At 41.4% G+C, this 24,290-nt stretch overlaps 1 protein-coding gene across 3 annotated transcripts in view; it reads right to left on the minus strand.

Moving 5' to 3' along the window:
* The window catches only part of RUNX1T1 (RUNX1 partner transcriptional co-repressor 1), a 112,426-nt gene extending 101,887 nt beyond the window's left edge, over window positions 1–10,539 (minus strand). The window contains exon 1 of one of the 3 annotated variants that reach the window (XM_030445047.1): window positions 9,839–10,539. In XM_030445047.1, the coding sequence (XP_030300907.1) occupies window positions 9,839–9,866 (28 nt within the window). In that variant the 5' untranslated portion in view covers window positions 9,867–10,539. Of the gene's footprint in view, window positions 1–8,175; window positions 8,297–9,838 lie in introns of those variants that run through there. The other 2 variants (XM_008502432.2, XM_030445049.1) reach the window with 2 other exon arrangements.
* Between the last annotated feature and the right edge of the window lie 13,751 nt (window positions 10,540–24,290).

Below are 24,290 nucleotides of genomic sequence, written 5' to 3' on the forward strand. Positions count from 1 at the left end.
AGCCTACACTTAAGATTTGCAGATATAGCGGGAATGAAATAAGCCCAGGAATGTTTTGTCATACTCTGAACATCCTTTCCTTTGGACAAGGTCCTCAACTAGCAGGTAAAGCTGCACTGTTACAATGGGGAAGCAGTCGCTCTTCATTGTAAAATACAATCACTGTTTATTAATAAAATTACTCTAAATGTACAAGTTAAATCCTTTCACCAAGATAGTGACATTCAGCTATCCAGTGCCATTTCTACAGTCCAAACAGACACAGTCCTAATTGCATAATGCCATTTTATCTGCTGAAGATAAAAGTACCGATAAACAAAAATGCACATTAGGCAGGAGATTTTTCAGAATAGATTTTTTTTTTTAATAACCCACTTGCATTAACAAAAGATTGCAATGGCTTCTAAATTATAGGGTGTTATTTTTAGTGGAAGTAGTTCAATATTCATATTGGAGCAGATGTAGCAGTTTAACAAAACAGCTCTTCAAATCCTGCACAAATTGAAAACAGGAAAACTGATTGCATTTTCTCTTATCACTTTCCTTTTCTGAATTGACACTTTTGGCCTTCTGAAAATTTACACATGGCTTTCATCTCAACAGCACCTGCTGATCAAACAGAAACCTAACATTTTCATGAAAATGGTATAAAGGACTAGTTTTCTTTTTACCATCTTAAAGGGCATCAGCAGTCCACTTGATGGCAACAATTGCTGAGTAGATGGCACACTCAGAATGCATTTTATATTTTCATTACACTTACTTTTAAAAATGAGTTAAATCACTAGTGGCTCTTTCATATTAGCTCTTTGTCTGCCTTAAATTAATTTCAATCTCTATCTCTGCCTAACCCTGATGGGTTTCATTCTATAGCCAGCTAGATTTTAAAGAACATCTGAAAGCCTTTGAAAAAAGTCATATTGTATATTCTGCAGCCACTGGGTTTTCCTTACACAAGCATTTATATGCAATCACATAAATTAATATGTACAATTATGCATACACATGCACATATTGCATTTCTTTTTACAGTGGTTATACTAAGGAAAAAAAAACTGTGTACTTATCATTCTGCAATATTTTCACTGTGTTGAATTCCCTAAGCATTGTCAATATAGCATGTTGAGGGGGGAGAAACTCAAAAGCCATTATTTTGAAGCTGCTCTTTGTTTCCTCCCCAATATCCAGACTGGGAGACGGTCTAGCTGGTGCTCTGGAACCTGAGCATCAAGACCAGCTTGAGATGCTACTATTGATGAACATGGCAAGCACGCAAAGAGCACAATCAGAGGTCCTTAGGCTCTTGGAAAACTTTAGTGCATCAAGTCACGTATATAAAATATGAAACATAAGTACCTTGTTATCCTGTCTGCTTCTCAGTCTGTATACTCTGAAGAGCAGCAGCAGGTAACAAGGACCATCTTCCCTTGTACATAATTCTAGGTGTAATTAAAGATACACCTGAAACCTGCTATGTGTCAGCTCCTTAACTGATAAAGCCCTAACCCTTCTGAAGTACTCTGCTGACATCCATTACCATTCTGCTTCAGTGATAAGGTAACCTGAAGGCAGAGATGACATACAGTAATATATGTGCCACTCCAGACAGTTGGTTCGTGAATTTCAGTGTTTCATCATGCTCACTGAGGCAATCGCAAACCTGAAATGTCAATATGTTCAGTCAATGGAAGTAAAATAATGGGGCTCTGTTGTCTTACCCTATCGATCTGCTGCTGTCAACAAGAATACATGCCCCCCTGGCTTTAAACAAATTTTAATTAGGCTTTTAGTTACCGGATCATATCTATATATCTATTTGTATAAACGCTTGACAAAGTGAAACGGCAATATAAATATTTCAAACTTTCAAACATATTTTAAAGGTGATTGTTTAATGCAAGAAATCATCCCTCATAATAAAACCTTTCGCCGAGGCAGTGTGTACACACACTTCAGCGTGCAAGTCATCATCCAGTGAGAACTGAAAAATCACCATCAAAAGTCCAAAAGAAGAACAAACAAAACAAAAAAGCCCACAACCCACTGCCACGCTCTGCGAGGATTCTGGAAACCAGGACCCTCCACTGAAACCTCACGGCACTAGCAGGATGGGTGCCCGCTCCTCAGGGAGAGCCAGGCTTGGGGAGGGAGCCAGCCCGCCGTGACCGGGAAGGAGAGCTCAAGCCAGGCGGACGCCGCCGTTCACCTTGGCCCCAGCCACCACCCGCTCCGGCCCGAGGCCGGGGGCTCCTTCTCAAGCCGTGAAAACACACCAACAATCCGCTCTCCCCTTCCCGCTACTGTGGGGTCCCTCACCCCCCCCCCCATTGTTCGCCGGCCACCTCCTCCCGCCCCCCGGGCCGTAGCACACCCGGCGGGCAAGCCCCCGCCCCCCTCAGCGCGTCCCGGGGGCGGAGGAAGGCAGCGCCCAAGCCGCGGCTGCCCCACGCACAACAAAAGGCAGAGATCTTCTCCCTGCCAGCTCAACTCTGTCTGTACATCCCCCCCCGCCCGCTCCGGGAGGCAGATAAGAGGTTACAACTTCACTTCGCCCCGCTCCTATTCACTTGTGCAGCGCCGAAAGAACCGGGCGGCTGGAGGAGGGGAAAGCGGCGAAGGGTGTCCCCCCCTCCGTCCCTCCCTCCCCGACCCGCGGGTGGAGATTACCTTCCGGCGGAGGGAGGGAGGCGCCGGCACGGCCCGGGCTTTGTGCTCCTTAAACGCACCTCGGAGCCTATCTGCTGCGCAAAGACGGCACATCGCGGCCCTGCCGGTGCCGGGGGAGCGGGACGGCGGCGTGCATTGGGGCGATTACGGTATCAGCACGGCCCAGGTGGAGGCCGGAGGATGCACGGTGGATGTGAGGGAGCGGGACCATCGCAGTCCGGAGTGGGGAGGCCGCACCAAGCATGAGCGGAGGTGCGAAGGCGGCAGGCATCCCGCCCGGCTCTGCCACTGAAGTTGTCCTGAAACCTCTCGGGGACAAGGACCTTGCCAGAGACCCAGGGGAGCGCAGTGCTGGCTCCCCAGGGCCCCTCTGCCTGTAGTCACTTCCATTTCCTCCAAGGCGATGTCCCCAGGGCTATTTAGCCCGTCTCCAGCTTCACAGACCATACCTGCATCCTGCATGGAACAGGACGGCCCAGGAGTCTCCTAGCCTGGTGATGTCAGGATGTACCCTCTCCCAGTTTGGCCAAGTCTGGCACAACCCAACCTGCTCACTCAGCCTTGCCAGAAGAGCCTGAACTCATGCTGCTACAAGCAGTGGCATCCTTCACCAGAGAATGAAGGATAAGCTAGAGTACATCCCTACCCTTAGTTCAGGTTTTGAGAAAAGCAAGGGTTTATCTTGGAGGAATTCAAACAGGACTGGGTTAGCCATGAGGTATAGGCAGGGCAGGTGGCAAAGCAGCCCTGCCTGCCAGGAACAGGGCCAGCAAAGAGGCTATGCACCAGCACTAGGTTACCAAGCAAACTCTCAAGTGCTTAGGTTTTCAAGTTTTTCTTCCTAGGAATCAACATTTGTTAAGGAAACACATTTCCCTTGCATGTCTGTGGAGGAGCACCATGAAGGCTGGGATGAGGACAATGACAGCAAGCTGGAGTGAGACAGGCATTGTTCAGTGCAGAACTCCTTCCAAAAATCACTCGGCCAAGATAGCAGGTTTTTTCCACAAAAGAAATAAAGGATATTTGACACATAATGCAAAGTGAAAACCAGAACCTAGATGGGGGAAGGGCATGTGTGTGAAAATCATGTCACTGCAATGAATGTCAGATAAAAAGGGGTCTGTCACAAATCCTCCACTAATCCAATAATGCAAAAACCTCTTGGTATCACTGAGACATGGCACAAGGTATTTGTTTGTTTGTTTGTTACTACTTTTCATAAACTACACTATATGTTTAGCCTTAGAAAGATAGCAATTTGACAAATTTTCCTATCACAAAAACAGAGCCTTGATTTTTCATTAAGGTCAAACTGTTTTTCACATGTCAAATTTACTATGCATTCTTCAACCGGTATTTTTACCCTGAAGAAGGGCCATTTCTTCCTCAGCTTCCTACAGCTGTCAGCTGTGTGACAACCGTATTTAGAGGTAATCAGACAGGTCATATTACAAAAGTTAGTCAACTCATTTGAAACCTTAGCCCCTAAATTTAATGGCACACTCTATGCATTTCTAAAGAAAAGTTACTTTAATTCAATCTCCAAGGTAGCACAGAGCTTTCTGCTTATGTTCTTTCAAAATATTATTATGTACATTATTATGTACAAAGGAGAGATTGGTTTTTTTAGGGGTTTTTGTTATGGATTTTTTTTTCCTTGAAATACATGTATCATGCCATGAACTAATTTAGGAACCATCAAATTCTCATCTCGCAAAGCTACAATATGTGCCTTATATCCATGTTGGCAATTCCAACAGGCAGCTTTGCTATTTGAATCACAATTCTCCAAAGAAAAACTAATCCAGGATCCTTTCTAATGTAAACAGTTTGCTGTGAAAACACTCACGTTTAAAAATAAAGCAATGTGTGTTAATAAAATAAATAAAATCAGAGTACAAATGTGTAACAGAAGTGGCATTCCATAAGCACAGCTGTCTCAAAGTCCAAGCTGGAGGCTAGAAATCTTAATTTCAACTGACTGTCTCTTAATAATGGGTTACCTTCCTATAAAGCGTAAAGTCCATCTGCCCCAGGCAGATAAGTTTTGAAGCATTAAAATAGATAAAAATCTAATATTTTCTTTCTTGCATTGAATATGTGAATTCTAGTGTGCTATAATGTGAGAATTCCAACATATGACCATTATGGCATAATATCTCATAGCTCAGCCAGTCATTACTTCACTTGTAATTCTTATGTTAATTATGTTCATAATTACTATAAACAGATGTGGTAGAAATTCATGTGACCTTTTACTGCAGAACGCATTTCTCACTCTTTCCACTTTATTTTAGTAATAACAGTGTGTTAAACCAGAGGAAAGTATTTCTGACACTCTCTGCATATATATGTGTGTATGCATTTAACATGAAACCATTTCTACCTCATATTTCAGCCAAAGGACCACCTATATGCCTGTACATTGACAGGAAAGTGATGGTAACTGAGAAGACTACCCTGAAACACACCCCTAAAAGACTGTGCTTACAGTGAACCCTTTTGACTAAACCTAGCTAAAGCCACCCGTGAAACTGAGGACTTAAATGGAGTGCTACATTTTTATTCAGCACCTTTGTTAATGCAGCAGTATCCTGCTTTACAACTACAAGTACATGACAGCCATACAGCAATTTATTTTACTCACAGCCACACCATCACCGTCTGTACACAAAACACATTTACAATAAAATCACTATGGATTTCATTAAGAGGGAGCCTACTCAAATTTCATTTCTTTGGACCTAATCTATAATTAGTGTGGACAGACAGGTGCAAACCCTTCTCCTCTACAGATGGCTACTGGAAATGGTGCAAAATAGCTCCTTCTGTTTAAACAACACACAGATAACCTGGCTCTGCTCTTATCACTTACAATTACCTCCATTATACTGAACTAATGTTTACTTAAATAAAATGTCTCCCGTTCTCTAAACATTATTTGGAAACTTTCATGTGAATGGCAGGAAAAAAAATGAAGATGGAAGACAATGTCTTTCAGATGAAATATTCTGGTAGGGGAAAAAAGCCTTCTTAAAGGACAGGATATTTTGACTTTGATTTTACATCTGCTGATCATTTTTCTTTATCCACAAAACCACATAGTGTACTGCTTCCTGTATTCACGCTACCATATATTAAACTAATCAAGTTTATAGTAAATAAGAACAGGATAACTGCAATTTTGAAGCTGTTCTTTAAAAAGGAACATCTACCTGGAAAACCAAAACAATTTACATTAAAACTTCAGTTTTTAAACTAACTTTTAGATCTTTCACTTGAAAGAAGCTGAAGAAAATGAAATCTGGAAGCCAGTGTTTTAAGAATTTACACTCTTGCTACTTATGCTAAATTGAGTGTCAGTTTAAACTTTTATAAATATTACAGGTTGCTATTAAAGGCTGTATGAAAAAGAGCAGGCTGCTCGTAACTGCATGGATCAAAGTTTTATAAATTATCTAAATTTAAAATAGTGTTCCTTTACATTTCTTTGGCCAAGCCATTAGAAATAACCCCTCCACAATACCAAATTCACATACTACTTAAGCTGATAAGGCTTCTCAATCTCTGCATGACTACTTAAGTTTCTACAGAACAAAGAAAAAGATTCCCCCTCATCTAAAAAATCTGAAACTTCTGCTATAGCAACATACCAATATCCTTATTCAATTAGCTAGAGATTGAACAGTAATAGACTGTGGCAAGTGGATTTGAAAGATCAAAATAACAATTGCAAGCCCTTTCTCCCATCACCCCCAATGTAAATACTGCAGATGCCTATTTCACCCCAAGTGTCTGGCAACGAAGAGTTTGCAGTCTGCAGGGTACCTCAGTGAAGTGAGCTTCACATTCAACGCCTGTCGTCTGAAGTTCATTTCAGAGAAGTGAGAAACAGGATTTGACAGAGAAGAATGTCCCGAACTGACTAGCCACTGACCAGCACTCCAGGTGGAGCTATTTTTCTCCCCTTTATTCTACAAACAATACTTCCAGTATAAAACTGCATGTGCACACAGGCACACATACACAGGCTGTGTTAAGCGTACACAGATGAGAGACACCGTGTGATGTTTTACTGGTCCATTATTTAGGCACGAAACGAGTTAACGTTAAGGTGGTCAAAAATGGTAGAAGGCAACGTTTTACTTAAAAAGATTTTGGAAGCTATTTAAAAGCTCAAAGCCTTTGAAAAAAAACAACTTGAGCAGCAGTTGCCAGGAAGCAGTGACCTAACACTGCTGTCTGCATTCCATTACAAACAGAATGGTTCTTGTCTCCTCCAGCATGCTCACGGCTCGGGAACCCAGCCGCTTGCCCTACTGCAAACCCAGGGCCGAAGGAAGAAGTCCTACCATCTCCTGTATTCCTCGCCTGTCTACAGCTTGCCAGAGACACCAAGGAATTTAGGGGTGGGTTGGTATTTTGGTGGAGTTTGAGCCTTGCTTACACTGATGCATGTTTGAGCTTCTCATGACAGCACAGAAAACTGACTCATGAATTGCAGGTAGTAGCAATTATATTGGAGGTTCAGGTATGACTAAAGTGACCTTAGAAAAGTTATCAATCATCACATCAAGTGTAACTTCCCAATTAAAAAACTGTACAGCGAGTCTACATGCAGTACACCTCATACCTAACAAAGCCTTTGCTAACTTCTTATTTTCCCAGACTGTACATACATGAAAAAGCCATATTCAAATGTTTTCCCAACTATTTTTTATGGATGGCGAGCCACAGAAACACCTAGTACTAAGACCAGGATGTATAAACAAGATAGACTAACTTTCTTAACATTCAGCCACGCTGAAGGAAATTCACTGATCATATTGGATTTCCTAAGGAAATCAGCCCAGAATAAACTGAATGAGGTTTTCAGACTTCCCATGGAAAGGTCAAGCATCAGCTTTAACAACCACTAGAAACCAGTTTCAAGCCTCTCAGCTATCCAGATTCACTAAGCTGTTAATAGAAAAGCAGAACAGGAAACCTGGACATTAGAATTCAAATCTAAAAATGTCTTCCGCATCTTGTCTCAAACTACAGTTAACAAAGTTGCTTGTGTAAACTCTCCATTTCATCTGTCAGGATGCAGAAATGAAGAAGGAAATGTAAGGCTGCATGGGTAAAATTAAATAAATTATATTCACCCTTAGCCCTAACATATTCCTAACATACTGTGTTTACAAATACAATAATTATGCTTCTAGCTACATGTCAAAAGAAAGTATTTTCTAAGTCCTCTAAAAAGCATGCAGGCATTACTGTAAGTAGGAAATAAGTCAAAACAGATTAGTAGACCAAAAATGGAGGGAGGGGGGGAATCCTGCTTTGGTCAGCAACTCGGACCACCATCAGGGGATAAATCAATTTGCAGCAGCTGTGGACAGCCATTTAAGTCTGAGGCCTGAACAGATTAATTAGGGGAAGCGATGTTAAAAGTTAAAGGGGTCAGCGTTACATTAAGCACAGGAATATTTGCCGGAGCAAACGCTTGGCTGTACATACCAAGGCTCAGAAGACATCCTCGCAGTTAGTCAGGGCTATGCCTATAGCCAAAGGTTTGGCACTTGCCTTCTTCCCACGGCAGTTCCCGCAGGCTGCTTTTAAGAGGTCTGTACCCGTCTTTGCCCAGCCCCCGATGTGCCATGCCCGTCACCCGCCTCCAGCTTTGCCCGCGAAGGCGAGCGTGCAGCTGTGCACAGCCCTAAGAGTCCACCTCGGAGAGAGCACCGCCAGCGCCCAGGCAGGCGCTCCCAGCCCTGGTGCGGCTGGCAATGGAAAACTTGATCAGCTCTTCAGGGACGATTTGCCGCATCGGGCAGAGCCGATGGCAGCCCACAGCTGAGCCCACCGGCAGGCGGGAGCTGCCTGCTGCAGGGCGGCACTAACCAAAAAGGCTGAGACAGACAGGTTCTTTCCCTGTCGTGATTTAGGGCAGGGCAGAGGTAGGAGGGGGTGACTGGCAGAGCCTGCTGCTGTTCCAGAGAACCAGAGCGGCTCCGAGGTGGTGGCGGGGAGCTGCCGGCGGCCGGGCAGGGCGGTCCTGGGGCGTCGGGCTCCGGGCTGCAACTTGGGGGGCAGACGGAGGAGGCTGCCGCGGCGCCTCGTACCTTCGCTCTCTCTCCTTCAAACACCTCAATGAACTGAAGGAAGTAGCATTTTTACTGCTGCTTGAAACCAAGAGCGAGCTGAAAGCTGCGTCCGATTACCTACTTTCAGTTTCTCTCTAACGTTGAGGAGAGCAGAATAGAGTAAGAACAGATATTTCTCTGTAAATTAACGTGTAATGGATGGGTGGGTGGCCCTGGTAAGGTGGCAAGTCCTTCCCTATCCTAAACCAAATTTTAGCCCCATCTCGCAACTTTGGTACTAACAAAAGGACTCGAAGTCTCAAAAAGTCAAAGACTCGTCTAAATGGCCGAGAGAGGGGTTTCCTTTCTTCCAATCTCCCTTATAGCTGGTCTGTTAGGAATTTCTGGAACCAAATCATTCAGCTCGCCTAGACGCGGTGACACAATTACACTGTACCGTAGTTTTGGAAATGGAATCCCTAACGTTGCCCTATCGCTTGAGGAAACGAGATACTCGCAAGATCCCGGTGCAGCCAAAGACGATGTGTACCGCCTGAAATACTTCGTGCAAAATAGCCTGAAGTGATGTTGCCAGCACTACGTAAACCGATTAGTGTAATGAAACAAACAAAGCAAAAAATCACACCAGAAATATCTCAGACACACGGGATAGCTGTGATCTGGAAAGGGGAAACGGGAAAATAAAAGGCGATTCATAAAGAGAGAAACAAACCCTAAGCTATGGAAGAATGTGAGCTTCGGTGATTAAATAATAAATATATATATATATAATAAATTAAATTTTTAAAAACAAAAACAACAAAAAATCCCAAACCCAACACTTGGGTGGTTTGGTTTCTGAGCTCATAAGAAATATTCGGGGTGCGAGCTTGTGAGCCGGGGACAGCGGGGTGAGAGCTGCATGCAGTGCTTGCCCGGGCAGAGGCAGCCCCGGCCCGCCTGGGTTAGTCACAGCCGCGGGAGCCTCGCAGAGCCAGGAGAGTCCTACGGGGAAGGAGAGAAGGAAGGGAAAAAGGGGCTCGGTCTCCCCCCGCCCCAGCGCGCCTTGCCCTGCCCTGCCCGCGCCCCGTACTCACACTGCAAAGGACCGGAGATTCCCACCATTCGCCACGGGCTGCGAGCTGCAAATAAAAGTTCCCGTCCTGCTCGGGGGAGAGCCGGCAGCCCAGGCTGCTGGAGGGGCGAGGGGGTGGGAAAGAGGAGAGCAGCGCAGCGCGGCTTCCCTTCCCAGTCCAGATGATCCACGTCCACAAAAGTCAAAACGAGCTGAGGAGAAACTCCAGCTGCTCTTCTCCCCCCCCACCCCCCCTCCCCCTCCCCCTTTTTTTTTTTTTTTTTTTTTTTTTTTTTTAAAGGAGGATCAGCTCGAGCGAGACTACTGGTTCCACGGGAAAGGACAAGAACCAAAAATAAAGCAAAGTCTCCAAGTCGAGATTGTTAATGCCCAGGTCCTTCTCCTTGTTGCTGCTCCCGCTGCCGCCGCAGACAAACGTGATGTGGAGCGCAGGGAGCGGCCGCTGTCAGTGGCGGGGTCTCTGCGTGTCCCCGGGCAGCCGACGCATAGCTCTGCCCGCCACCGAGCCGAGCCGAGCCGCGCCGGTACCGTGCTGTGCCGAGCCGAACGGTACCGAGCCGCCCACCCAAGGCTGCGCCGCGCTGCGCGTCTTTCCGCACCGCTCCCAGCTCCGCTCCGCTCCTCGCGGCTCCCCCGCTATCAGGCACCTCGCGAAGCAGGCAGCATACTGCCGGCAGCCGGCCCGGCCCCGCTACCCAGGTGCAGGGGGGGAGGGCTTAAAGCAGTGGGAGGTGATAGAGGTAGGAGACATCTGTGTCGTGAGGAGGTTAGTGGGGGTCAAGTATATGTTAACAATAGGCGAGCGCGGTCCCTCTCGGGCAGCCTGCCTGCTCTTTCTTTCTTTCGCTCGCTTTTACTGGGTGGACATCTAACTTGCTCCCTAATGATGCCTCCCCGGCTTTAAGAGTCCAGACTGCCCTGCAGTAACCCAAGACAAACACTTTCTCTAGCCATCTGGAGAGCTCCTGGCTGCTCTGCCTGTGTCTCATCACTGTGTGAAGAGACAGCAGTGCTAGAAATCAAGCCACTCTCAGATCTACTCTCTAATCCCCTTCTGTTAGCTGATTTCCAGTCAGACTGTTTGCTTTTGCATTAGATAATAGCCTTAGAGAAAACAATTATAATTTTCTTTTTTCCTTTGTTTTTCCCTCTTTATAAGGTACAGCATCGAGGAAGGCCCCCCTCCTTGGTTTGTTTTTTGTTTGGTTGATGTTTTGTTTGGGTTTTTTTGTGGGCTTTTTTGTTTGTTGTTGTTTGTTTGTTTGTTTTTAAGAAATTTATAGTCTTTCATGGCTTGCAGAACCCAGATGCAATTTCACACTATCCTAGAAGGGGAGTCTGGATTCTTCGGAAAGCAGTGACACTTTCACAACTGCAGTGAAAATTAATTACTATCACCTACAATTAATAGAAGCATGCCACCATTTGACTTCATGTTTCGTTACATAATCATTTCAGTAGGCATCCATATATTTTCCAATTCATCACTTATTCCTTTCTATGTTTCACAGAGAATATTATTGTCAGTCATACAACCTACAGCAAACTGGTACTTCTGCTATCATGTTTACGTTATATAAAGATGGTGTCTGAAAAAAAAAACCACCAAACACATCAACACCTTGACTTCATATATTGAATAAAAAAGAATGCTGGTGGGGTTTTTTTTTCATGTTGCAGATAATGGATTGGAACTGCCAGAGCTGCATGGACATTTACCTTCGTTTTTTCAAATGTCAGATGTTAAGTAAAAGGATAGAACAGAACTTCTAATCAGGCTGCAATCTTTATTCTCATACATACATGTGCATACACACGCACACCCACACACTGAAGGCCAAACCTTGCAAATTTACAATTGCCTAATTTTAAACACTAAAATACATCTATAGAATGCAAAGTAAACTTCCATGTGTTTGTCACAAGCACATATAAGGGAGAAGGGGAGGCTTTAAAAGCAAATTTATAGTAATATTTATTTACCTCTATGGCTGGCTTTGAAAATTTGGTTGATTTTGAAAATATATTCAAAGTACGTTTTATGATCTGGATAAATCTATCCTTTCTGCAGATATTTAGGAACATAGAGCTTTAGTGAACTCTTTGGCATATATATTAATACAGGGTCAAATTTACTTTGAAGTAAAATCAGATCAAGAGAGCATAAATCAGGACATGTTCTGGTCTACTGTGATTTCAATTTACAAAAATGGAGAGAAGCCCCAAGTGTGGTGTTGATTTCTAATTTAAAAGCTATCTGTTTTACAGAGGTATAGTTCAAGGCCAAAACTATGGGCGAACCTCTTAAAAAGTATTTTGAGTTATTTAAACATAATAAAAAAATAGGTTTCCTTTGTCTGTGGCAGATCTTGAAATTTCAGTTGAGCCTGAAAATCTTCATGGTGCAATACTTTCATGCCAATTGCTTTATTTGTAAGCTGAAAAAATAAATAAAAGATTTGCCAGTAGTTCCAGAGCATGTTTTGGGGCTGAACACTGAGTCCTAATTCTCTCTCACAGCTTTTAAAAAACCCCACAGCGCTTCCTCTTTGGTGTGTACCTACACTCTAAAAGAGCTATTGGCTATCTAGGTATTATCTTGCAAAAGAGGGAAGGAACATCAGTTCAGATTTAGAAACTCTGGAAACTAAAATCACCTCTTAAACCCCCAGCCCTAGTTCGTGTTGCACAGTATTTCCCACTGCTCCTAGCAAGGACAAAGACCTCCCAGATAACGAAGTGTGGTAGAGAGCAGTAAATCCTGACTATTTCATGGCAACTATACTTCTCTCAGACACACTGGCAGAATAAATTGACATGATTCCTAAATAATAAAAGATTATAACCGTCAAGTATTATTATATTGCAAAGCTGATGATTGAAGCCTGGCTTCTTGCGAACTTGTCTTATCCACACCTTTTTCTTTTCTCTGCTTATTTCCTGGAAGAAGTAGATATGTTTTAGTGAAAAAGGAAAAATAAACATGTTGTTTGAAAGATGAATTCATATTTCAGTAAGAAAAAAAAATGCAGCCTCACAGTAGACCTCACAAATACTTAGTAACTTTACACCCTGCAGATTTTTTCTGCAGACTGTAGATGCCATGTCTGATTTGACATATGAAGGATTTACACTGTGTATCACTGTGTGACATTGTGTGAGAGAAAGGCTGGTAAAAGTATAGTTGCACATGGAAGTCAGAAATATCTTGCTAGGCTGTCCAAATCTGACTATATTTTGATTGTACAGAGACTGATCAAATGTTCAGAGCTGAAACATGGCTTATCCTTTACTATGAATAATTATATTATGGGCAGTCATCTGCACTGAAATTCCTGGAAGAGAACTTATATATCAACTCACCTCATTGCTGTTTAAAAATAGAGACAAGTATGTCCCTCCTAATTGTCACTGCCTTGCAGCACAGGGTGTTGCACATTGTCACGTGTCCCCATCCAGAACTCAGACAATCTTCTCAAACAGTTTTCCACCCAGAGTGTGCAGACTTTAAGCCAGTGCTTGGGATTTTTCAGCCATGTCTCTTGTTTAAAACATCTTCCACTTCCTAAAGGCTTGCTTTTCTTGCTATATTTGCTTCTGTAGGAGCTGGATTGGGCCTTGGCATATGGATCAGGGCTGTATGGAGTCGCTACAGCACTCATTTGACAAGCACTTGTTTTGATGGAGTGGCGCAGTAAATGTTCATATAAAAACTAAATAGTCAGATAGAATGCTAAGCTGGATCCTTGATAGCTTTAAATCATGAAGCTTTTCCTTAACCATGTTTTTCCAATTTTCCCTCTAATTTACAAGTATGTTTTACATGTTAGCCTGGGCAACACTTCATTTTCATTTCAGTCTGTTCACACACCTTTTGTAAGTCGAGCAGTCCTGAGGATGGCAGAGGGATGGAGGCTGCTGTGGGATTCATGTTAATCCTGCGTGTGCTTTTTTTCAGGAAAACCTTCCCAGTTTAGCCAGAGTATAGGCTAAATCCTGCACTGACCCCTGCAGAGAAAAGCAGTGAAGACATAAAAAGAGGTGTGTTGCAGATATGCTGCCCCTTCCTCAGGGGTTCTGCGAGAGGTCTGGGGCAAGTGACTGCGTCTCTGGGTGCTCTTTGCAGCTTCACATATGGGGGAAACGAGGGGCAGGACTAGCACGGGAGAACGGGAGCAGGACAGATCCCCACCCTTTAGTATGCAAAGCATGTCCACTAGGTGATGTACATGCTGCAAGAGCTGACATATTACCTGCTTCTCTCTCTCTTAGTACTACTGTTACCCTTCTCTTTTAGTAGTGAGGAAAACATATTAAGTTCCTTCCAAATTAAAAAAGAGGGGCTATTCACTTCCAGGAGTTTACAAGCTCCACAAATGTACATTTTGTTGTCTTCTCCTTGTCTAACATAATAAATTTTAGGTCTGCTTCATGTATATTTATTTGGGGTATCCCTTAATTAAATTACATGCTAAGGATTTTTTTTATATATACTTATTTGCCTTTTGGCATTGTCAGGACTCCTAAACACTCACTAGTGTTGCAACATTCTGAAGCATTTTGCATAAGAATATATGCACAGCGACAGAAAAAGAGGAGCTGAGTTATTTTGGAAAAGATCACATAAGATCATCTGAAAAAACTATCTATTGGCAATCTTTCGTGGGAATGCCAGCTTTGCCACTCATTTTTGTAGAAATATGGCTTCTTATTAAAAACAATCTTTTCAAGAGAAAAGAGTCTACTGGTTAAATGAAGCAATACCAAACAAAAAGAGGGAGAAAAAATATTTTGAAAACTTTCACAGAAGCAGAAATCTTGTCTTGTCTTAATCCATCACCTATATTTTTTAATACAGCTAATTATACATTGAATAATTATTAAATTAATATTTAATATTAAAAGTATTTTACATAGAAAATGTTTATTTTTTATGTTGCTATTTCTTTTTTGTCTATGCTGAAACAGAAAAATAAACGATCAAACAAAAAGCTTGGGTTGGAATAACACAGGCTTAACCTTTCTCTAACAAACACGAAAACTCCAAAATGGAAATAATAAATTTGGTTTCCATCAATGTCAAAGAGCAGGAAACATTTTGCCATAGAGGTTCCTGGAAGCAATAAGTGCTGTATTAGCTGCCACGCAACACACACACACCCTCTCGCACAGGATACCTCTCCTAACAAGGGGAAACCATTGCCCTAACACACACGCATACAGTTCCTTAACTTCCCACCTGCTGGGCAGCCACCTGCAATAAACAATAGTGCTCTATTATCAGACAGTAATAAAATAAGCAGCCACAAAACTGTTTACCTAAACACCCCTACGAGTCCCTCAAAAGCTGAGCTGCAGGCCAGGGGAGGGGGGACCTCTCTTAGGACAAACTCTGAAGGCCAGAACATTCCCCTTTTAAATATCCCTACTGTTTAACTACAGACAGCAACCATCTGTAATGTACGCAGTGGTGCACAGCTTCCATAAAGTAATGAATCCAAGGTGCGTGATCTGTTCCAGGTTTCCTTTTGTATATACACAGCCCCTTGGTGCTATGTCTCCTGAAAAGTACAGTGACATTTTGTATATGGAAAGCTAACAACAGAACTGTCTTATCTTTTTAGCTGACATGTTGACAGTACGTTATTCCACTTACACACCAGCTTAATTGGGAATTTCACTGCATTTCACTGCTGGCTGTGACTAACTAATAGACTGACCCTGCTCCCGTATTGAAATCCTGGCTCAGTCAGGTTTCATAAAGAGGGATGAAGTCCTCTTTTTGTATATCAGATCTCCATGTCTCCAGCTGTAAATAAAAACAAATTGGTCTAGCTTAGGACTCTATTAATATCATGACCTCAGGATGATGTAACTGAAACCGCATTTTCCGCACACCTCCCAACCACTGTTTATATTTGCATCAAACTAAGTTAAACAAAGGTAGGTTTTTAAGCCCTCTGGCTGGAAAAAAATAAGTCTGTTCTTAAAGGAGTTTTTATTGGAGTGATTGCTTCTAAATGCTTGTGTCTAGTATGTATTACAGTTTCCTTTACATTGTATTTATAATTGTGCATATCCTTCATGTTTTGGTTGTTCCTACCAAGTCAAAATCAAGTTTAGACTTTGCCTTCTCAGTTATAGACCTTCCATTACTATTTTAGAACTCACAACACATGAATTAAAAAATAAAATTTTAAGTAGGGTGTACTACACAGCATAAGCTGAAAAACATATTAACAAAAGAGAAGGCATTTTATTAAAAAAAAAAAAAAAGCCCAAACAAATAAACTAGTATCTTAGCAAACAAAAACAGTATTTCAAAGTTTCAGACTGCTGTGGAAAAAACTCAGCTAGAGAATTGAGTCTTATGCTACTTCATTTGTTGGACTCTATTTAAAGCCTCGTTTATTTTTAGAAAGAATCTGACGAAATCTAGTTTGCTCAGGAACAGTTATTTGCAGATCAATTGCAACTTAAAATGTTGTATCGTATGCACATCATTACAGGGAAGATGCTTTGATACATCAGTCACTTATTACTTCTCTCACAAAACTAGGAAAAGTAGAAGTAATGAAAAAAATGTCTTACAGAAGATGGAAGTGTTTTCTTCCCTGTTCCTGGCAAAAGCTTTCTTTTTAAAAACTTTAAAGATAGAAGTTAAGCGGACATAGGAAGTAAATAAAGCATAGTACAGAAATAGTCAGGAAGAGCAAAGCACAGTGTGAGAGATGCCATTTATAGAACATAAATGCAAACATAAAAACAAACCTAACACTTTTTATGCTACACGATGAAGTGCACAAGATTACATTTTTAAAGGAAAAGTAACAATGTGGATGCCTAAGAAAACCTGCATGTCATATGGTTAAAAAAATAAAAACCTAAATTCAGCCACCTTTAGTTGGGTTCAGTAGCAACCAATTCTGATGTATTCTCCTTCAGTTTGTTGAAACTTTTCTTGAAATGAGGTGCTGCTGCATGTGTCACAATCTCATCCAAAGTGCCATAATAATTTATTGCCCATCTACAGAAACAACCTGATTCTGTCTCACTGAAATAACCGACATGTTTTACCACTGGTTTCCTAGGAAAGGTGTTGAACTAGACCACTCACAGACTTTATTACAAAAATATTCTTCAAATAGTGTATTTTTAGTTCAAACGTATATCCTCCTTACACAATTACTTGACTTTTAACCACAGGCAAAAAAGTAAACATAACGTATTTGATAGTTATGTCCTATATAACAGAAAACAAGTAAGTAAAATTTAGAAAGAGTTTAAAAAAAATTCAGGCTATCTTTAGTCTGCAAGACATAAGCATGTTAAAATACATAAAGGATTTATTTCCTTGTTTTGTCTGGTGTTTTTTTCACTGCCAGCAGTAACACAGCTTAAAAAACATTTCTCTTCATCACCCAAGAGACCCAAGAAGTTGTGACTTCTGAGTGACTCTCATCACCTATGGGATGTGCTGCAAAAGGTCCAGCTTACAGCAGCCCCTTCCACTTTGTCAGTAGCCTGAGGAACCAGAAAAATAAACTTTTCAGAAGGTCCTGTGCCAGAAACAGGCTGTTACTGATTAAATATCTGCATTTATGGTATTACTCTGGTATCTATGATGTTGGGGAAGGGTACCAATACTTGCATTTTACCGAGCCATGTAAGTAAGGGCTGGCTCTTGGTCTTGTAATGGTGAGATCCCACCTGGTTTAGCAGCCAAAGGAAAAACTTTCTGCTCATCAGTTCTGACATGACATATCTGCAAGAAAATGAAAAAAAGGTTCAGATTTTAAACGAGAGTTGACAAATCATTTGTATTTGTCTATTTGGTGATATAGCGTGAGCTTCTACTTTGTCCTTTTAATGTTTCTTATTTTACATAATGAGAATTTTTTTATACTGACCGTATCACAGTGAGAAGGCGAATACCCTTGTGGTTATTTACAGAAGTACTTGCCTCTTCTCACAGTGAGTAATTATTCAAACTTTATTTAATAAAAAATAAAGCAATAGGTTGCTTTTCCTATTTCTCTTCTCAACAGCTTTTGCCTGAAAGCTTCCTGGTGTAGCTTGTTTATCTTCTCATACAGTTTTGAGGAAACCATACAGTTCCCCATGTCCTTCCTTTGCCTTTCTCAATCCATAAACAATCTTCTGGTGAAATTTGCTATACAGCAGCAAACTACAGATCCAGATGAATGGTAGGCTTCAGTGATTCCCAGATAAAGCCAGTCTCTGTTTTCTGGGACTTCTGTGAAATTGGTTCTTTCAGATTTCCAATTTCAATGCTGGAGATTTCTGTTTATTAAATTTAGCATTCTTCAACAAAATTATATCTTTATTGGGATCACTGTTAGTCAGAATTTTGGAGTTCAGTCATAGACAATGGAAAAAGCTGAGACAATCCAATAGCCTATCTTATTTAGATATATCAGGACAAGGCTTCCTAATTCAAGTTTGCATAAGCTTTGGGATCCACTCCAATAGTTAAAGAAAGCCTGAGAATTTATAGAGCTAGCATCTCTTCATCCGAAGTCCTTTAAGCAGAGCTATTTAAGATGGAAGAATTTAATCTGGCTGGATGTGTTGTGTTGGGGGTCATTCCACATCACAAGAGCTATTGAATTAGTCCTTTCAGGCACTATAAATCTCACGGAGTATCTAGCTCATATATATACATACACACACAAATGTATGCGTATATGTGTATATGTATATATATATATATATATATATATATATATATATAAACTTTTCTATGTTCTACTTACTTGTGGAGCAAGTAGGAAGCAGGAGAAACACAGGAAGAAAAAAAAAAAAAAAGAAAGAAATAAAGCCCCAAACAATTGAATTTTTCTTCTTCAAAGGCTGCCTTTGCTATTCTTTCCTGAAGACTCCTAGGTAATGTTCTGTGTATGAGAGTTCTCTGAATTCTTTCACGTTGGATATAATAAGATTCATTATTTTGCCCCATGGTACCAGAGCTTCTTACTTGGAACTATTACACCAATATTCTGGGCCACTGCCCTGCAGGTGGGTAAATATCATGGTCCCTAGTGTATCTTTTGGAGTAACTTCACTTCTAATAGGCAAACTGGAGTTCTTAGAAAAATGATATAGGAAATTGGAACAGTTACTTATAGTCAGGTTGTCTCAGACTTCAGCCATCTCTCTGCCCACTGGAGCTGCAGGTGGATGGGACAGGGGTCACTGAGAAATGCCTGAGCTAGCAGGGCCAGGTCACTGCAGATACATGTAGAAATCATGCATAAGGCATAAGTGATTAGTGTAATCTATTTGGTTTCTGCAGTGATGCCAGTGGGTCAAAAGGACATCAGCTTACACTTTGCCCTTGATGACTGCTTCTACTTGACAAGAGTGATCTCCATAAGTTTCCAGATGAGCTTAATGTGAGCAGATTTTGCAGTAGGGTATACTTCTGTAATTCAAATGCATGAGTGATGTCTACAGGGTACACAGTACCTTATTAATAACGTGGGTATCATGGGGCTGTCATTACACATTATCAAGACCAAGTGCATACTATATCATTCTTTTGTGTGCCCATATGGTTGCCCAGTATTCTCCCTCTATTGGATTGTGCTTGGTTTTGGCATCTGAAAGCTATCTGGAACAATAAGCTACAGGTTTCCAATCATGTCCATGTAATTGGAGTAGCACCATACCAAGACCATAGCTGCTGGCATCTGCTGAAACAGCTGTAGACTTAGAAACATCATAAAGTGCCAGAACTGGGGATGTAGTCAATAGAGTCTTTAAACTCTCAAAAGCACACTCCTGTTCTTTATCCTGTTTCTTTTCAGTGCCTGTTCTAAGTAGTTTATAAAAAAGATCGGCCTTTTTAACGAGAGGTTAAGTATGAATTTGCTTCAAATTTTATCATGCTGATGAACCATACCAGTTCTGTTACATTTTTATGTGGTGGTATTTCAAATATAGTCTTCTTTTTTCTTTTTCTTTTTTTTTCTGTCTTCATTTTACTTTATGTCTGAAACATATCCTCTATTTTCCTCTATTTATGTTTAATTTTAGTCCAGCAGCTTCAGTAGCCTTCAGAACTTGTGTTAACCCTAATAGTGCAATGTATCTCAAACATAAAATTATAATTAAATACTCCCCTTAGGTCTTACAGGAACTCCTTTGGAATCATTCTGAGCTACCTGTGATGCCAGACTAATGATCAAAGCAGTATTCCTGAATTATGTAATTATTTCAGCATTATCATGATGAAGTAGACTTCATGTGAGTCTCTACCTGCATCTTGCAAGCATATGGCATATTGGTTAATTCTCAATTATATTTTCCGGCTGACAAGAACAGACCAAGAAAAGACCTCTTAAATCTACTTGTAGGGTGTTTTCAGTACAACTGATACCAAAGAAGCAAGCCAGTTATCACAGAATCATAGAATCATCCAGGCTGGAAAGTACTTCTGAGATCATCAAGTCCAACCCTTGATCACTGCCTTTGTGGTTACCAGACCATGGCACTGAGTGCCACACTCAGTCTCTTCTTAAAAACCTCCAGGGATGGAGAATCCACCACCTCCCTGGGCAGCCCATTCCAATGCCTGATCACCCTCTCTGTAAAGAATTTCTTCCTAATACCTAACCTAAACCTCCCCCGGCAGAGCTTAAGTCCATGCTCTCTTGTGTTACAAGTAGAAGAGACTGACCTCCCCCTGGCTACCCCTTCCTTTCAGGGAGTTGTAGAGAGTGATGAGGTCTCCCCTGAGCCTCCTCCAGACTGAACACCCCCAGCTCCCTCAGCCCTTCCTCACAGGACTTGTGCTCAATTATCAGTTCAATACGGTTACTGGTTCTAAACTGTAGCTTCCTATGTCCTACCAAAATTCTTTTAAACTGTGGGAAATAAAACTTTAGGCAATACTTGGCATGAGAGAAACATATATTACTTCAATTGTGTTAAATCTGGCAGATTTCACCAAACAGACCTTACATCTTCTGTGCACTGTACAAAACCTATTTGAAAGATTTACCTGTAGTGACATTATTAGGGGTTAAAAAAATCAAAAGAATAAGGTCTTTGCCTTAATAAACAAAGCAGATGTTGATTCACTGTGTGACATGTTTCTGTCCAGCTGAGCCTTTAACCACTACCCTGGCAATCGTCAGTGTAGCCCTACACTTTTAGACTTATTAAAATAAAAATAAAATAAATCAAACACAAAAAATACAAGAGAGTATTTATTTTTCACTGTTCTTAATGGAGACATCAAGAATTCCTTTCAGACTGCTTCCACATTTCTCTTGGGTTATCCTTTAAATTATTTCAAATTGCTCAAGTCGCTGTCTCACCTATCTCTGGCTTAGAGCTGAAGAATCCAACTGAAACTTCCAGGACAAGTCTGATCCCTTGTCACCAATGCAAAGTGAGAATTCTGGATGTCTTCTTTCAGGAAGTCAGGACAAGGAAATCAAAACTAGGTTTGACAATTGGGTTCTTTACATTTTAGCTTCTTCCCTGTACGCAGTTTCTTCCTACTGGTGACTGTGATTTCTATTCCACAATAAAGGTAAAAGACAACTTAAAATAAGGAGGTGCCTTCTGCATGGCAAGAGGTCAGAGATTCCTTCATCCGTGCGGAGACTGTCACCCCTGGGTCTCTGGTTTGTATACATGTCTGGTCTGTACCATTTCCTTCACAAGAAATGCTCAAGCATCCCATTCCTTCCTTCCTTCCTTCCTTCCTTCCTTCCTTCCTTCCTTCCTTCCTTCCTTCCTTCCTTCCTTCCTTCCTTCCTTCCTTCCTTCCTTCCTTCCTTCCTTCCTTCCTTCCTTCCTTCCTTCCTTCCTTCCTTCCTTCCTTCCTTCCTTCCTTCCTTCCTTCCTTCCAGAAACATTCATTTTTATACAATCAAAATGCTTTGCCAGCTATCCCACACATTTTAAAATTTACCTTGGCTTTTAACTGTAAGCTTTCAGTGAGGCATATTTGTCAGTTCTTTACAATCCTACATATCAAGTGCTCTCTGATGTGTTCACTCTTGTTGGTATCAAAGCCACAAGGCTCTCTGTATTCATTTTGAGTCTATCAAAAGACTTAAATCACATCAGAATGCGCTTATCAAACATGGTAAGGGCAACATCTTAGCACCACCTTCCTTTAGTTAGACAAATGATTTATAAATATTTTCTGCTTCACTTCACATTGGATAAACTGATGTGCTAACATGTACCTCACCACTCTTCATGCTAAAATGTATTTCACTGCTCTTCGTGCTTAGTTTTCTGTAGCACTAATTTCCCACATGCCATTTGATTATAAGCATGGCTGGAAATCCAGACAACAATTCATTTTATTAAATAATTAATTTCTGATATGGTGTCAGATAAAAGTATAAAAAGAGAGTAAAGAGCTACACTGCTTCAGAAATGCAACTTCTAGAGGCCCGGCATGGGGCTGGGGACAATATTCAGTGTATCATGGTGGTCTTCCTCCAAAACTTAATATCTGGTCATCTATGTCTTTTCCTGTAATTACGCTTAGACTTATGACCTTGTGAATTAGTGAAGAAAATTTGCTTCATTTTATTTGCAGGTGTATCTCCATACTACAAAATACTTATATTTCCCATGAGAACCACAGTAACCGAGAATACAGCATTTGGGGGAATAAAAAAAACCTTATGATCCCTTCCCTCTTCTCTCCTGCCAATCATTGAAGTTATTGTATCATTATCAGATATACAAAAGAGGAGGCTGAGGGCAGACTTTATTGCTCTCCACAAGCACTTGAAAGGAGGTTGTAGCAGGGATGGGCTCAGTCTCTTCTCACTAGTAACTAGTGATAGGACAAGGGGAAATGGCTTCAAGTTGCATCAGGGGAGGTTTAGGTTGGATGTTAGGAAAAACTTCATTACAGGAGAGGTTATCAAGCACTAAAACAGACTGCCCAGGGGAGTGGTGTTTAAAAATCTTATGGATACAGTTCTTAAGGACATGCTTTAGCAATGAGCTAGTAGAGTTAGGTTAGTAGAGTTAGATTAAAGGCTGGACTGGTCTTTTCCAACCTGAACAGTTCTATGTTTCTGTGAAATCTGCCCTAGTTTATATGTCAACACTTCTTTTAGAGCTTGTACCAGATTCCCTGTGTCAGGGTCATAGGGATGTCAGCATAAACTGTCTGCCAAAAACCTCACTGTCTTGTATCAGCCAAGAATACCCAGGTGTGGCCCTGCTGCTCAGGTCTCACATAAACTTCCTCCCAAACTACACTCCAATGTGAATCCACACAGTGCTGCTGAGGGGTTTCAGCTCTGCTGTCCACAATCAGGTGGGATAGAGCTCACTGCCACCACTGCTTGTCAGGAGATGCTTCACCTTTATAGGACGTACATCTCTACAGGGGCACAAAAAATCACTGCCATTTCTGCTCTGCTCTGGTGATACCATTGTTATTGTCAGGTATCACCCAAACTGTACCCTCACCTCATCCATCAGTAATCCTGCTTCCCTGCTGAGGCCCAGACTTCAACTTCCAAGCAAAGTGAACTTGCCAGTGGTCAGATTTATCCTACCCATAGCATACACTGTGCTGCAGTGCCTGCAGTCTTTCAGAAACAAGGTGCTGATAACAACACATGATCAGTTACATGTGTTGAAATATAATCTAATTTAAAAAAAAAAAAAAAAAAAAAAAAAGGCTTTGGATAAAAATTACAGGAAAGGTGTCTGGGTGCCTGGAGTGGGTCTCCTGGTTCTTCCCAGTAGAGGGAGTAGGCAGTTCCCTCCATCATTTCTTCTACTCATGGTGTGTAAATATGAGATTTAAAATTACAACTAGAGAGAAGAAAAGCTCAGTTGCTCAGTCACCTCTTTTATTTCTGTACGTATTAGCTTCCTACACAGGGTGGGTCTATCTTCCAGACTTACTGAATGTCTTTCTCAGGAAACTGGTTTTCACTATTTAGATGTTATTATGCAACACTATAGGATTAGTGTCTGTAGCAAAAATACCACAGATCATTTCAAAGGGCACTCACACTATCAAATATACTATTTTGAGTCGTGTGCTTTTTTCAACCACTCAGCTGAATTGGCAAGCATAGTGTCTTTAAAAAGGAATCAAGAATAGATCTGTTTTTGTGGCAACTGTGGTTCTTGGTAAGGAAGAAAATGAGGGGAAATGATTCACAGGCTTTCTGATAAGTACAAAATGTTTGCAATGCTACCATGTCATAAAGTGCATGATCACAGCATTTAACACTACAAATATTTTCTCAGATTCTCTAATGACTACCACAGTGCTGTGCTCTTACATGGTGCTTTTCAGCAATATACCTCTCAAACAGAATGATCCCAGGTGAGGAAACAAAGGCACAGCATGGAGAAGAGTCACACCTCACTCACAACACCCAGAAGTCACAGATACCAGGTCACCCTTAGTACCATGATAGTGGTCT

The sequence above is a fragment of the Calypte anna genome, chromosome 2 (assembly GCF_003957555.1).
Source record: "Calypte anna isolate BGI_N300 chromosome 2, bCalAnn1_v1.p, whole genome shotgun sequence".
Classification (NCBI taxonomy): domain Eukaryota; kingdom Metazoa; phylum Chordata; class Aves; order Apodiformes; family Trochilidae; genus Calypte; species Calypte anna.